A 12,141-nucleotide genomic window follows, 5' to 3' on the forward strand; every position below is an offset into this window, starting at 1 on the left:
GACACCCCCATGTATAAGACGCCCCCTATTTTTGGGATTCAGATTTAAGAAAATGGGGGGAGATGGCCCAGAGTATAAGACACCCCCCCCCTAATTTTTGACGTTGTTTTTTAGGGGGGGAACCTACTTATACACGGGAAAATACGGTATATGGCGGTAGTGCTGCTGTTGCTACTCACGTTAGATCAGGATGTGACCAAATCATAACCCACCGGTTGAAGACTCTATTATTACTCTGCTCAATAACAAAGATGCAACATTTCAAGCAAAAGATGCTAGGAAGCAGATCCCAGTTTCTCCAGCCTAGGTTCCACTGTGGCTACAAATCTGCGCCAGGGCTATAGCACTTCAAGCCGCAAGACAAGACACAGAATCCTAGCTGACAGCAACGGCAAGAAACAGCACCACCTACTGGTCGGAGGTTTTGCCTATCTGGTCACGGGCAAATACCTTCGGCATTGAGAAGTTTTCGGTCTTTGTAGAGGTCTGTCAGGAACAAGCTGTTTACCAAAGTAGATTTACCCAGGCCCGACTCTCCTAGAAAGGGACAGGCGCAAATACCAGGTTAAAAGAACATCTTGGACAAGAGGTTTTCGTGCTGAATTCCAAGATTATGCATTTGTTACTCTTCGAGAATAGCACCAGGGAGGTAGGTTATCGTCCCCCAAGCAGGAAATGTTTCCATGTAGAATGCTCTGTCCTTGGACTGACACAATATCTCACAGCCACAAATGTAGTTTGTCTTATTCACAATACTCATATAAGATGCTGTTATTTCGGCAGGGAGAGATTCAAAGGCATTGATTTGGCCAAGTACACAATGACGGTGACCCTTGAGAGCCTGTAGAAGCAAGCTATACTCAAGCCCCATCTACACTATGCATTTAAAGCAGTATTGTACCATCCTGGCTCCCCCCAAAGAATCCTGGGAGCTGTTGGTTTCCTAAGGCTGCTAAGAGTGGCTCCTATTCCCCTCCCAGAGCTACAATTCCCAGAGTTCCCTGGGTAGAGGGATTGATTGTTAAATCAATGGACTGGGATTACCTGAAAGACCACCTCCAACCCTACAGACCCTCCTTAGATCAGCAGAGAGGTCTCTCTCTCTCTCTCTCTCTTGGTAGTTCTGCTGGGGAGTCTCACCTGCCACCATGAGGGTGAAATCAAAGCCCTTCTTCACAGATTTCCGGTGCACCTGGTTGGGGAGCGTGGCGAACCCCACATACTGCTTTTCGTGGTCCTGCAAGAAGGATAGCAGCAGCTATTGATCACCTTCTCATTGCTGCTTTTTTAAACATTTAATTAGCTGTTTTACGGCTCCCCTAATGCAAAAAGGCAGAGACTCAATGTCCTTACCACAATAAATAAGGAAGTCAATTTGAAATTACCGGTAATTCAAATCAATCAAAATGGAAAAGCTATTATTGCTGACTTTATACGCCACTCGATACCAGGCTTCTAAGCAGTCTACAAGTACAAAAACCAGTAGCGCAAACATGAAAATATAAGCATCCATCATTAAAACAATCCCATGAAAATATTAAAAAATGTAAACATCCATAATTTTAAAAATGTGCAATGGAACAAGAGGTGAAGGATGAGTTGAAACGAAACAAGGCTCCAGATTCAGAGGAAGTAAGTCAGCAGATTCCAAATATTGGGGAGACAAGGGTTTCAGAAGCACACTGATGGACCTGTGCAGCCAACAGAAAGAGGCGAGTTCGGATCCTCCACAGGTCCATTGTAGCCCAGTTTTGCAGTGGTGGTGGCAAGCGGAAATATTTCCTGCTGTCACTTTTCCCACCCACCTCCAACCCCTTCAAAAGAAGCCCCTCTCTTGGGAAAGACAAGTGTACATGCAGATAGCTGGGCTGGATTTAGGTTTGATGAGGCCCTAAGCTACTGAAGGTAACAGGGTCCTTTATATGTCCAGCTGTCCTTTCTCAACAACAAATGGTCGCCGTTTTTTGTGTTGAATATATGCTATATGGTAATTTATGGACCTAATAGGTATCTAAAGCTCTTTGCGCATGTTGCCATGCAACCAGTCCATGCAGAATGTAGGCACCCTATATATAGAAATGAGCAAACCAGTGATATTTTAGGGAGCAGACGAGCAGGTGGGGCCCATTACTTACATCATAGGAGCCTACACAACACGAAACACTGTTGCTGCATGTAGGTTTTATTTTATTTGTTTTTTATCTTATATTTTGGAAATGTACATCCAGTTGTTTCTTTCCTTTATTTTTTTTTGGGGGGGGGGCAAGAGAGTAGGGCCCTAAGCCATAACTTGTTTACCTTATACGTAAATCCGGCACTAGCCGTACTGTACAGTTATTCACATATAACGTTCAACAAGTGTAGTCTCTGTACTCTACAGCTGATCAATACAATCAATGCACACTGTCACGCAAGGTTTGTTCAGCCATCACACTGAACACAGGTACAAGCGGTCTCCGCTGGTGTATCAGTGGTTGTGCGAAAGAAACGTCCGCTTATATTGATTTGTCCAGCTTGTACACAGGTTGAAAGTCACCCACCAGATGTTACTGTACAAGGGAGCAGGCTCAACTATTTGTGTACATGGGAGCACAGGTTGCACGCTTGCTTAATGTAGCGCATGCAGACATTATACACCATCTCCCCCTCCCACTGGAAAAAAATGCCCAAATGCCACCCTCTTTTCAACGTCTGCAAATGAAGTGGGGGAAGGGGAGGGTTAGGTCGGCTTGGCCCTGCCACCCAGTCTGCTCGACAGCAAGCGCATTTGTGAATCCATCTGGCAGCCTGAACAACTGCAAGATGGGTGGGTGGGTGATTGGCACATCCACAAAGCGGTGATCGGAGATCAACCGTCACAGAACAACAGCTTTCCTCCCGTCTTAAGCGAGACACTTCACAAATGGAAGCTATACGCCCCATACAACTGCAAGCCATTGCAGGTGGTGCACACACATTAAATAAGAAATATGGTGCTGGAGGAGACTCTTGAGAGTCCCATGGACTGCAAAAAGATCAAACTTATCCATCCTTAAAGAAATCAGCCCTGAGTGCTCACTGGAAGGGAGGATCCTGAAGTTGAGGCTCCAGTACTTTGGCCACCTCATGAGAAGAGAAGACTCCCTGGAAAAGACCCTGATGTTGGGAAAGATGGAGGGCACAAGGAGAAGGGGATGGCAGAGGATGAGATGGTTGGACAGTGTTCTTGACGCGACTAGCATGAGTTTGGCCAAACTGCGGGAGGCAGTGAAAGATAGGCGTGCCTGGTGTGCTCTGGTCCATGGGGTCACGAAGAGTCGGACACGACTGAATGACTGAACCACAACATGGGTGTCCCATTATGCAAGTGGGTGAAGACTACCTTCTTTAAAGGACTCAAGTGATATGAGCTTATGGCACCTTGAGCTTCTTGGGGGAAAGGTGGAAAAGCAGAGGTGGGGAACCCTCAGGCCCAGAGGTCAAATGCAGCCCCCTTGGCCTGTCTCTCTCTATGGCCTCTGGGACTCTCTCGTGGTCCTTCCCCAATCCAAACCCCCATGCCTGTGCTCTGTACCTTCCCCTTGACTACTTTTGCCCAGCTGGACTGTGCCCTTGAACCAGTGGTGTAGTGTGGGTGCCAGTACCCGGGGCAAATCTTAAGGCTGCTCTCCCTGCTTTGAAATAACACCCCCCTGGCTTTGCCTTTACTCCATCAAGTTTTTCTCACTGCAAGGGTAGCTAACCTGCATGCCCTCCAACATTTCTCTGATGAAAATAGGAACATCCTATTCTGTTGTTGTTGTTGTTGTTGTTGTTGTTGTTTGTATCCTGCCCATCTAACTGGGTTGCCCCAGCCACTCTGGGCAGCTTCCAACACATATAAAAGCATAATAAAACATTAAACATAAATAAAACCTTCCCAATACAGGTCTGCCTTCAAATATCTTCTGAAGGGTTGAATAATAACTTTATCTCCTTGGCTCGGGGGTCACATAACGTCATACCCTCCAACATTTCTCTGATGAAAATAAGGACGTCCTAAGGAAAAGTGGGACATTCCGGGATCAAATCAGAAACGGGGATGGCTTCCGTAAATCTGGGACTATCCCTTGAAAATATGGACACTTGGAGGGTCTGTCCATTCTGTCAGGGACTGGTGGCTGGACGCTAAGAAGTGGGCACCAGGAGAAGAGAAGTTAGACACTGATTTGGAAGAAGGAATCAGCGATCTGGGGCAGAGGTGAAGCTAGTTGCTCCATGGCGCACATGCTGTGCACCCGGAGGCAGGGCTAGCCGCCCGCAGGGGCAAGGCTAGCATCTGGAGGCGCAGCAATGTCACACCCCCCCCCCAAGGATGGCACCCAGGGCGGCCCGCCCCCACCGCACCCCTCTTCCTCCGCCACTGATCTGGGGGAGCCTGTAGCAGCCAGAAGAGGCAGGAGAAGCTGCAGGATTGGAGAGTATAGAACAGGTGGAGACTCAAGGACTTCCACGGCTCTTCCTCCTGCTGCCCTACCCCTCTCCTGCTCCACTGTCTCCCAGGACCAGGAGAGGACTGAAGTGGGAGGAGCAGAAACAGGTTACACACAGGCGTAGTCTCCACCTGCTTACGGGCAGCTCAGGTGGGGAAAATATATAAGAGACCATCTTGCCTGTCACTTAGTGCAGACCCAGGTCACCGAGTCTGAGCTTCCACAGCTGCCACCTGCCATGAACATCCATTGGCAGGATTGGCAGCAACAGTAGCTGACACATTCTGTGCTTATGGTATTTTATTCTCTCGTTAATTGTGCTGTTTTTATTTTATATTTGACTTCCTTTAGTAATGTTTTATTTTGAAATGTTTAAGATATCATTAATTTTTTTGTTAAATGTGCACTCTGTGCAGCAGTCGATCTCCTTTGTAATGCTTTATTTTGAAATCTTCAAGATAACATTTGAGCGTCCTGTTGAATGCTCTGGATGTATACTTTATATCTGTTATATTCTGGAATGTTTTATTTGATGTTTTAACGCGTTGTAAACTGCTTTGAGGTTTTTCTTAAAATATGTAAAGCGGTATTGAAATGAAATGATGATAAAATTGATGATAAGCTGAAGTCAGGGTTGGGGCCTCTCTGTTGAGGCAACTGCCTCATCAGGGATACACCTAGGAATAGCTGAGAAAGGTAGAACTAATGACTTGTACTAATGACTTTCTTCACTCTGGACATTCCTTGCCTGACAGCACTGTGACACATTTCCTGGGACCTGGCAGAACATGGTTCTTACTACTACAGAGATACTGACTTCCTGGATATATTAATTAGAAATATTAATCTACATGATTAATCGACATGATTAAATTTTAAACACAAGTGAAAATAATTAAAAGGAAGATGGGTCACAGGGCTGATCATTTCTCAGTGTCTGCTGAAGAACATTAGATGGATGGTGGACGGACAAGCGCTTTTCTTAATGAAATACTCGCTGCACTGCCAAGCTTGGAAGAAAGATGGATTAATCCTGATTCTCTCTTTCCACATTAGCATGATGGTCGCTTGCGACTGATGAATGAGAAGTTAAAGTGTTTCTTTAAGAAGATGTTTTAAGCGAGTGCAGAGTTTAAAGAAGTCTCCAGGTCAAACAAGATTAAAAGTCATTTGTGGAATTGGCAACTGGGTGAATGGGGGTTGGGGGGGCTGCTATCCAAAGAACTAGATCTGCAAATGAAAGGATGTCCACTTGTGCAATGAAATCTGACTTCCTTCTCCTCTCCCTACACAAGCCCCCCTCCCTCCCCAAATATGCTCCAGAGGATTGAGGAACACACACACACCCCGAACAGATTTAGCAGGTGAGGGCAGGGAGAAGAGAGGGAGAAGTCTGTTTATCTATTTATAAAATCATTTGTAGGCTGCTATATCATAAAAATATACAGTATCAAAGGAGTTTGCAGCAATAAAAACATGAAAGCAGTACAGTAAAAGCATAAAACAGTTAAAAATAAGTTTAAAGCAAAACAGTTAAATGCAAATGTCAATAAACCGTTGTTGTGTTCTTGCACCAAGGCCTTGCACTAGTGGTTCCACTCTATTGGATACTGCCCTAAATTTGAAGATTCAGATCAGGACTACAAAAGGTTAAAGCCCCCTAGGTAGGTCAAGGTCATGGGTCTGTAAACTAAGGCCCGGGGGCCAGATCCGGCCCAATTGCCTTCTGGATCCGGCCCGCAGACGATCCAGGAATCGCCATGTGGATTGGCGTGGGGATTCTGTTCGTTTGGGCTGTGCCATTTCCTCCCCCTCACACACACTGTGGCACCGCCTCCTCCCTCCCTCCTCCTGGCTTCTGCCCGCCCTGCCTAGAGGAGGAAACGAGCTGGGCTTTGTTGAGCTACGGTTGGCTGAGCGCTATTTTAAGTAGCCCCTCTCCGGAGCCAGCACTTTCGCACCGCTCATCGTCCCCTCCATCACCACTGCCGCCAGCCCCTGCCACTCACAAGGCACAGGTAAGCAGCCACCGGGATTCGCCTAGTGCTGTGGAGAAGGGGGGGAGTTGGTAGGTGGGATTTCCCCCCAAAAAATATAGTCGTCGTCCCCCACTGTCTGAGGGACAGTGGACTGGCGCCCTGCAGAAAAAGTTTGCTGACCCCTGGTCAAGGTCAAGGACCCCTGGACAGTTAAGTCCAGCCACAGGGAACTATGGGGTTGCGGCACTCATTTCGCTTTCAGGCCGAGGGAGCCGGCATTTGTCCACAGACAGCTTTCAGGTCATGTGGCCAGCAGGACTAAACTGCTTCTGGTGCAACTGGACACCATGACGGAAGCCAGAGTGCACAGAAACACCGTTTACCTTCCCACCACAGTGGTACCTATTAATCTACTTGCACTGGCTGGGTTGGCAGGAGCTGGGACAGAGCAACAGGAGCTGACTCCGTTGCAGGGATTCGAACCGCCAACCTCCTGATTGGCAAACCCAAGAGGCTCAGTGGTTTAGACCACAACGCCACCCATACACATAACACAGCAGGGTCCTGATGTGGGTCACACAAACACACACACACACATTTGTCATTTACATTGTAAAGGCCTTTAATAATAGCTGTTTTACTTTTAAGAATTGCCATCCTACCCATTTCTCCAAACGGATTCAAGACAATTAACAAAACACTGGTGACAAATGACCGAAGCCAACATAATCCCTTAAAAAAGGCCCAGAATGCATTCAAATTAATGTCAACAACGGTTTTACTTTATTTTTTAGATCTAGCTTGCCTCATTTTGCCCTTTGTATAAGTTAATATATGGAACACTTTCCCCTTTGATGGCTCTAGGGATAGATGGACCCAATAAACTCTGGTTTATCCTGGTTCTCAGTGGGGAGGGGACTAAGACCACAGCTGCACCATTCTCTCAAGGCACTATTATATGGTTTTAACAGCAATGGCTTCCCACAAAGAACCCTGGGAATTGTAGTTTGTTAAGGGTGCTGAGAGTTCTTAGAAGACCCCTACCTCCCCCCCCCCCTTACAGAGCTACATAAATCAGACTTCTCTGGGAAGAGGGACCTGGTTGTTAAATCACTCTGAGAACTATAGCTCTGTGGGGGATTTCCGAAAGAACTCTCAGCACCCAGAACAAACTACAGTTCCCAGGATTCTTGGGGGGGGAGTTTTGGTGACTAAAGTGGCATAATGTCTGGTGCGGATGTGGGCTAAAAGTCCATTTCTGGTTAGGGGGTTTTTAACGGAAAATCCCCCAAAAAAATCTGCATAGAAACACACTGTTGAAAAAAGAAGTACTTACGAGGTGATCCGAGGGTTGTAGGTTGCCTCCATTCCTCTAAAAGTAAAAATGGAAAATTCCTTTTAAAACTTCTAAAAATAAAGCGCCCAGCCACCCACAGCCTGAGATCCCAGTGCAAAGGGCACCCTGCTACGAAATGCTACGAAATGCACACACAGCAAGCCCCCCAGAGGGAGATGGGACTTGGTACCCTTCCACCGCTATTAGGAGTTATAAAGAAAAGCAACACTGTCCCCAGGACTCACAATTCCTGCTTCAACAGAAGGAACCCGCTGAGCTAGAACCCAGGCGCCCGGTCCTCAAGAGTTTCAGATCTGTGTGGGGAGGGAGCAGGGGTGTGTCCACACAAGTCCGGCCGCCAACAACCCTGCGCACACCAGCTCCATGGCAGATCGTTGATTATAGCCAGAGAGCCTCACACCATCAGCATAAGAACAGCTCTGCTGGATCGAGCCAATGGCCCATCTAAACCAGTATCCTGTTCTCAAAGCGGCCAATCAGATGCTCATTATTGGAGGTCCACAAGTCAAACCTAAGGGTTGTATCCAATGCTCAGAGTAGGCTCATTAAAATTTGATGCACATAACTCCTTTTCTGCCCAGAATTCACATTTGGTTTACTATTTCTTCAGAGTATAAGAACGCAAAGGAAGACACCAGAGCCAGCTCAAGACATTTTGGCACCACAAAATGGCGCCCAGTGCCTCCTTCCCTGCCAGGGAAAAAGGGGTGAGTGAATTTCTACATCAGGAAGAAGAGAGGGAGAATAAAGATCTACGTCGGGAACGAGGGTGGGAGACATAGGAGCCAACTCCTAGGGGCTGACATCCCTTCAGCTCCCCCAATAAAATATCCGAGGGGGCCAGGCACCCTCAAAGTTGATGGGCATTGCCATTCAAATGGTGTCTTGCGATTTATTATTTTGGTCAGGACATATCTCCTACCCCCAATATTTTATTTAAGTTGGTGGGAGGAGACCTGTAGCGCCTCCTATTCGCCAAGAGGCCACTGTAGGGACCACCACTGGGTAGGGGCGTAGCAAGGTAAATTGGTACCCGGGGGCAAAAAAAAATTTGTCACACCCCCCCCCCCGGCATGGGAAGGTCAGGTGGTACCAGGTGCGGAAAATTTCTTGTCAACCCCCCCCCCATTGATCCCACCCCCACCCCACCCCCGCAAAAATTGTTTTACGTTATTTCATATTTTCTTACAAAGGAATAATAACAAGTAATAAAAAAACCCAACTTTTATTTATATCCCACCCTCCCCGGCCAAAGTCGGGCTCAGGGTGGCTACCATCAGATACATAACATTGGTATAAAATCAAACAATAATTAAATTACCTCCTAAAAACATCTCAAAATCAAATTAAAGTCTAATTAGATGCCTTTCCACAGGGTTAGGGTTGGGAACAGTAAGTGTTCTCTAAACTGAAATTTCAGCCTTCATGACATAGGAAAACAGCCAAGTGAACAGCTATTTTGGTGGAGGAGGGTCAAGATATTAACCGATATGCATGAAATTTCATATATAGCTATATAATCCCTAGTATAGTAAGATAAGACCTTCGAAGCATGCATTTTCAAAACAAAATTCAAAAAAATCCCGTCCATTATGGAACCCGGGGCGGCCCGCCCCCCTCGCCCCCCCCTTGCTACGCCCCTGCCACTGGAGGATCACTAATGGATCCACAGTGACAGCAACAAGTGATGCCTTCCTTGGAGGCAGGATCTGCTGCCCCTGTGGATCCCACCACCCAAAGTAATGCACCTCACCTTGTCTCATGGGTGGCATTGATGCATCACCCAGGCCTGCTTGTGAGTCCCAGCAACTGGTACTTAGAAGCAATCTTCCTGTGACAGGGCATGAGGGCTAAAATGTGAAGCTCAAAACCACCCAGACCCTCCATATTTACATTGGCTTCAGAACAAGGCAGACCATTTCCTGTTGGCCAGGGGTGAGAGGCCAGGAGTTTTGTGGGCCTGCTTATGTCAATGGAATTCCAGCTCTACTCAGCAAAGGCACCCTCTGAATACCCCATTCATTGCTCGTGGTAAATCTAAAGAGGTCCTCCCAGCTGCTTTCTGCTGTTGATACACACAGAGGCTTCTTTCTCCCAAGCAGAACCACCTCCATCCTCATTTAAGAACTGCTATTCCAACATCTTCTCAGCCAGGGTGGCAACCCTGTTTTTGCCGTCCATCCTTTCTTCTCCCTCCCTGGTCCCAAAGTTTGAGGAGCACAAACAAAGGGACTTGGCAAACAGACACAACAGATGGATCTAACAATTGCATTTAAAAAAAAAAAAAACGAGTCAAAAAGAAGCGACAGCTCATCAACCTGCGGAGCCCAGTTCAACCCTTGGCTGTGGGTTAAGATAATAATAATATTTATTATTTGTACCCCGCCCATCTGGCTGGATCTCCCCAGCCACTCTGGGCGGCTTCCAACAGAAATCAAATACAAAAATATCACACATTATAGATGTGGCCTAAAGGTAAAGGAACCCCTGACCGTTAGGTCCACTCGCGAACGACTCTAGGGTTGCGGTGTTCATCTCGCTTTATTGGCCGAGGTAGCTGGCATACAGCTTCTGGGTCATGTGGCCAGCATAACTAAGCCGCTTCTGGCAAACCAGAACAGCGCACGGAAACGCCGTTTACCTTCTCGCCGGAGCGGTACCTGTTTATCTACTTGCACTTTGATGTGCTTTTGAACTGCTAGGTTGGAGGAGCTGGGACCGATCAACGGGAGCTCACCCCGTCGCGGGGATTGGAACCGCCAACCTTCTTATCGGCCATGACAGTTTAAAGTGGTATCAAAGCACTTTATATGCATGGCGTATATGTGACCTAAACTAAAAAGCCCCAAATGCTGTAACCATTTCTAACAGGGGAGCTGCTCCAGTCGCTGGATAATTTACAAGGCAAGCCTTTGTATGCTTACTCAGAAGCAAACACGCAGAGGGTGGCTGAGGCCTCTCTTTCGCCTCCACCACTTCAGTGATCTGCACTGTTTGCTTCAGAATCTGACCCACTGGACTCCACAAACCTTATTTCTTCCCCCAAAGCCAAGAGAGAAGCTGCTTAACCAAGGAGAGGTACTCTCCATCCTCCTCCCCTCAAAAAGGGATTGTCCTTGCAGAATAGGGATGGCTGAAGCCTACGTGGGAAGGTTCAATTTTAAATATAACCAGCAAACCTTTATTCGGATCCTTTTCGTTTCCTCACATCAACATTCAATGGCACTCAAGCGCATTATCGGGGGGGGGTGGCTTTTTTTGGGAGAGCTGCACCTCCACGGTAGTTGGGAATGTACCCAGTCTGGAAAAGTCACCACCGCTCAGTGAAAGCCATACTGAGCTAGCTGGATCAATGGTCTGACTCTGTATAAGGGTTTATCCACACCCCCTCTCGTTTAACACTCCATCGGAGCAGGGGCGAACGGAGCCGCTTGGCTGCTCGGGGCGGCAAATGAGGAGGCACCCCCCGGGGATGGGGCATCGGTCCGCAGCACGCATGCGTCCTTACGCATGCATTGTGCATCGTGACGTCGCTCCACAGCACGCATGCATCAGGATGAACAGCGCAGTTCTCTGTGCTGGCGCTGCTGCTCCCGCGGCAACCTTACGAGCCGCCAAGCGAGTGGCAACTCGTAAGGCTGCCGCACGCGGAGAGAGCTCGGCCGGCACACGCTTTTCTTCTCCCTCCCTCCCTTCCTGCTGGCCCCTGGTAGGGCGGAGCCACGTGGGTGAGGGGCGGGCCAGTGAGGGGCGTCACGCCAGACACACTGGCCCGCCCCTCGCCCCCGCAGCTCCGCCCAACCAGGGCCCAGCAGGAAGAGAGGGAGAAGAAGAAAAGCTCACACCGGCCGAGTGAGCGAGCAAGCCAGCCGAGTGAGGTTTTTGCCGGGTGGTGGGGCTTGGCCGGTCACAGGGGCAGGCCCCTGAGTGTCACCCCCTCCAGGGTGGAACACGGGGCGGCCCATCCCAACGCCCCACCCTTGCTCCGCCCCTGCATCGGAGCAAACGGCAATTCGGGTTTTCTCTCACTCTGGCCCAGACAATGGTGGAGGTGAGAAAGAGGAGCAAGAGATGCTCTGCCTCGAAGTAAGAAGCTGGGGACAACAATGAGGAAGAGAAAGATATGGCAGCAAAGGGGCAAAGTCAGCGAAAGAGGTGTACCATGGAAGGTATCTTGGCCAAAGACTCTCCAAAACCTAGAACCAGTTATGAGTGATTCCCTATTGCAGGGGCCGGGAATCTGTAGCACTCCAAATGTTGTTGGATTCCAGCTCCTATCAGTCCCACCCAGCATGGACAAACAGAAGGTGGGAGTTGTAGCTCAGTGGCCTCTGGAGAGCCAAGAGGTCCTTAG

General features: G+C 48.3%; 1 protein-coding gene and 1 long non-coding RNA gene across 3 annotated transcripts in view; one reads left to right on the forward strand and one right to left on the reverse strand.

Moving 5' to 3' along the window:
- The window catches only part of SEPTIN5 (septin 5), an 82,160-nt gene that overhangs the window by 14,635 nt on the left and 55,384 nt on the right, over positions 1-12,141 (reverse strand). For both annotated transcript variants that reach the window (XM_033174725.1, XM_033174726.1), the window contains 2 exons: positions 1,141-1,237; positions 451-537 (listed from right to left, as the gene is read on the reverse strand). In XM_033174725.1, coding sequence (XP_033030616.1) covers positions 451-537; positions 1,141-1,237 — 184 coding nt within the window. The remainder of the gene's footprint in view (positions 1-450; positions 538-1,140; positions 1,238-12,141) is intronic.
- On the forward strand, positions 1,136-7,804 carry LOC117061768. The gene is made up of 3 exons (XR_004428141.1): positions 1,136-1,234; positions 6,120-6,125; positions 7,770-7,804. It is a non-coding gene; the product is annotated as an uncharacterized LOC117061768 (long non-coding RNA).

This window comes from Lacerta agilis, chromosome 17, assembly GCF_009819535.1.
Source record: "Lacerta agilis isolate rLacAgi1 chromosome 17, rLacAgi1.pri, whole genome shotgun sequence".
In the NCBI taxonomy this organism is placed as follows: domain Eukaryota; kingdom Metazoa; phylum Chordata; class Lepidosauria; order Squamata; family Lacertidae; genus Lacerta; species Lacerta agilis.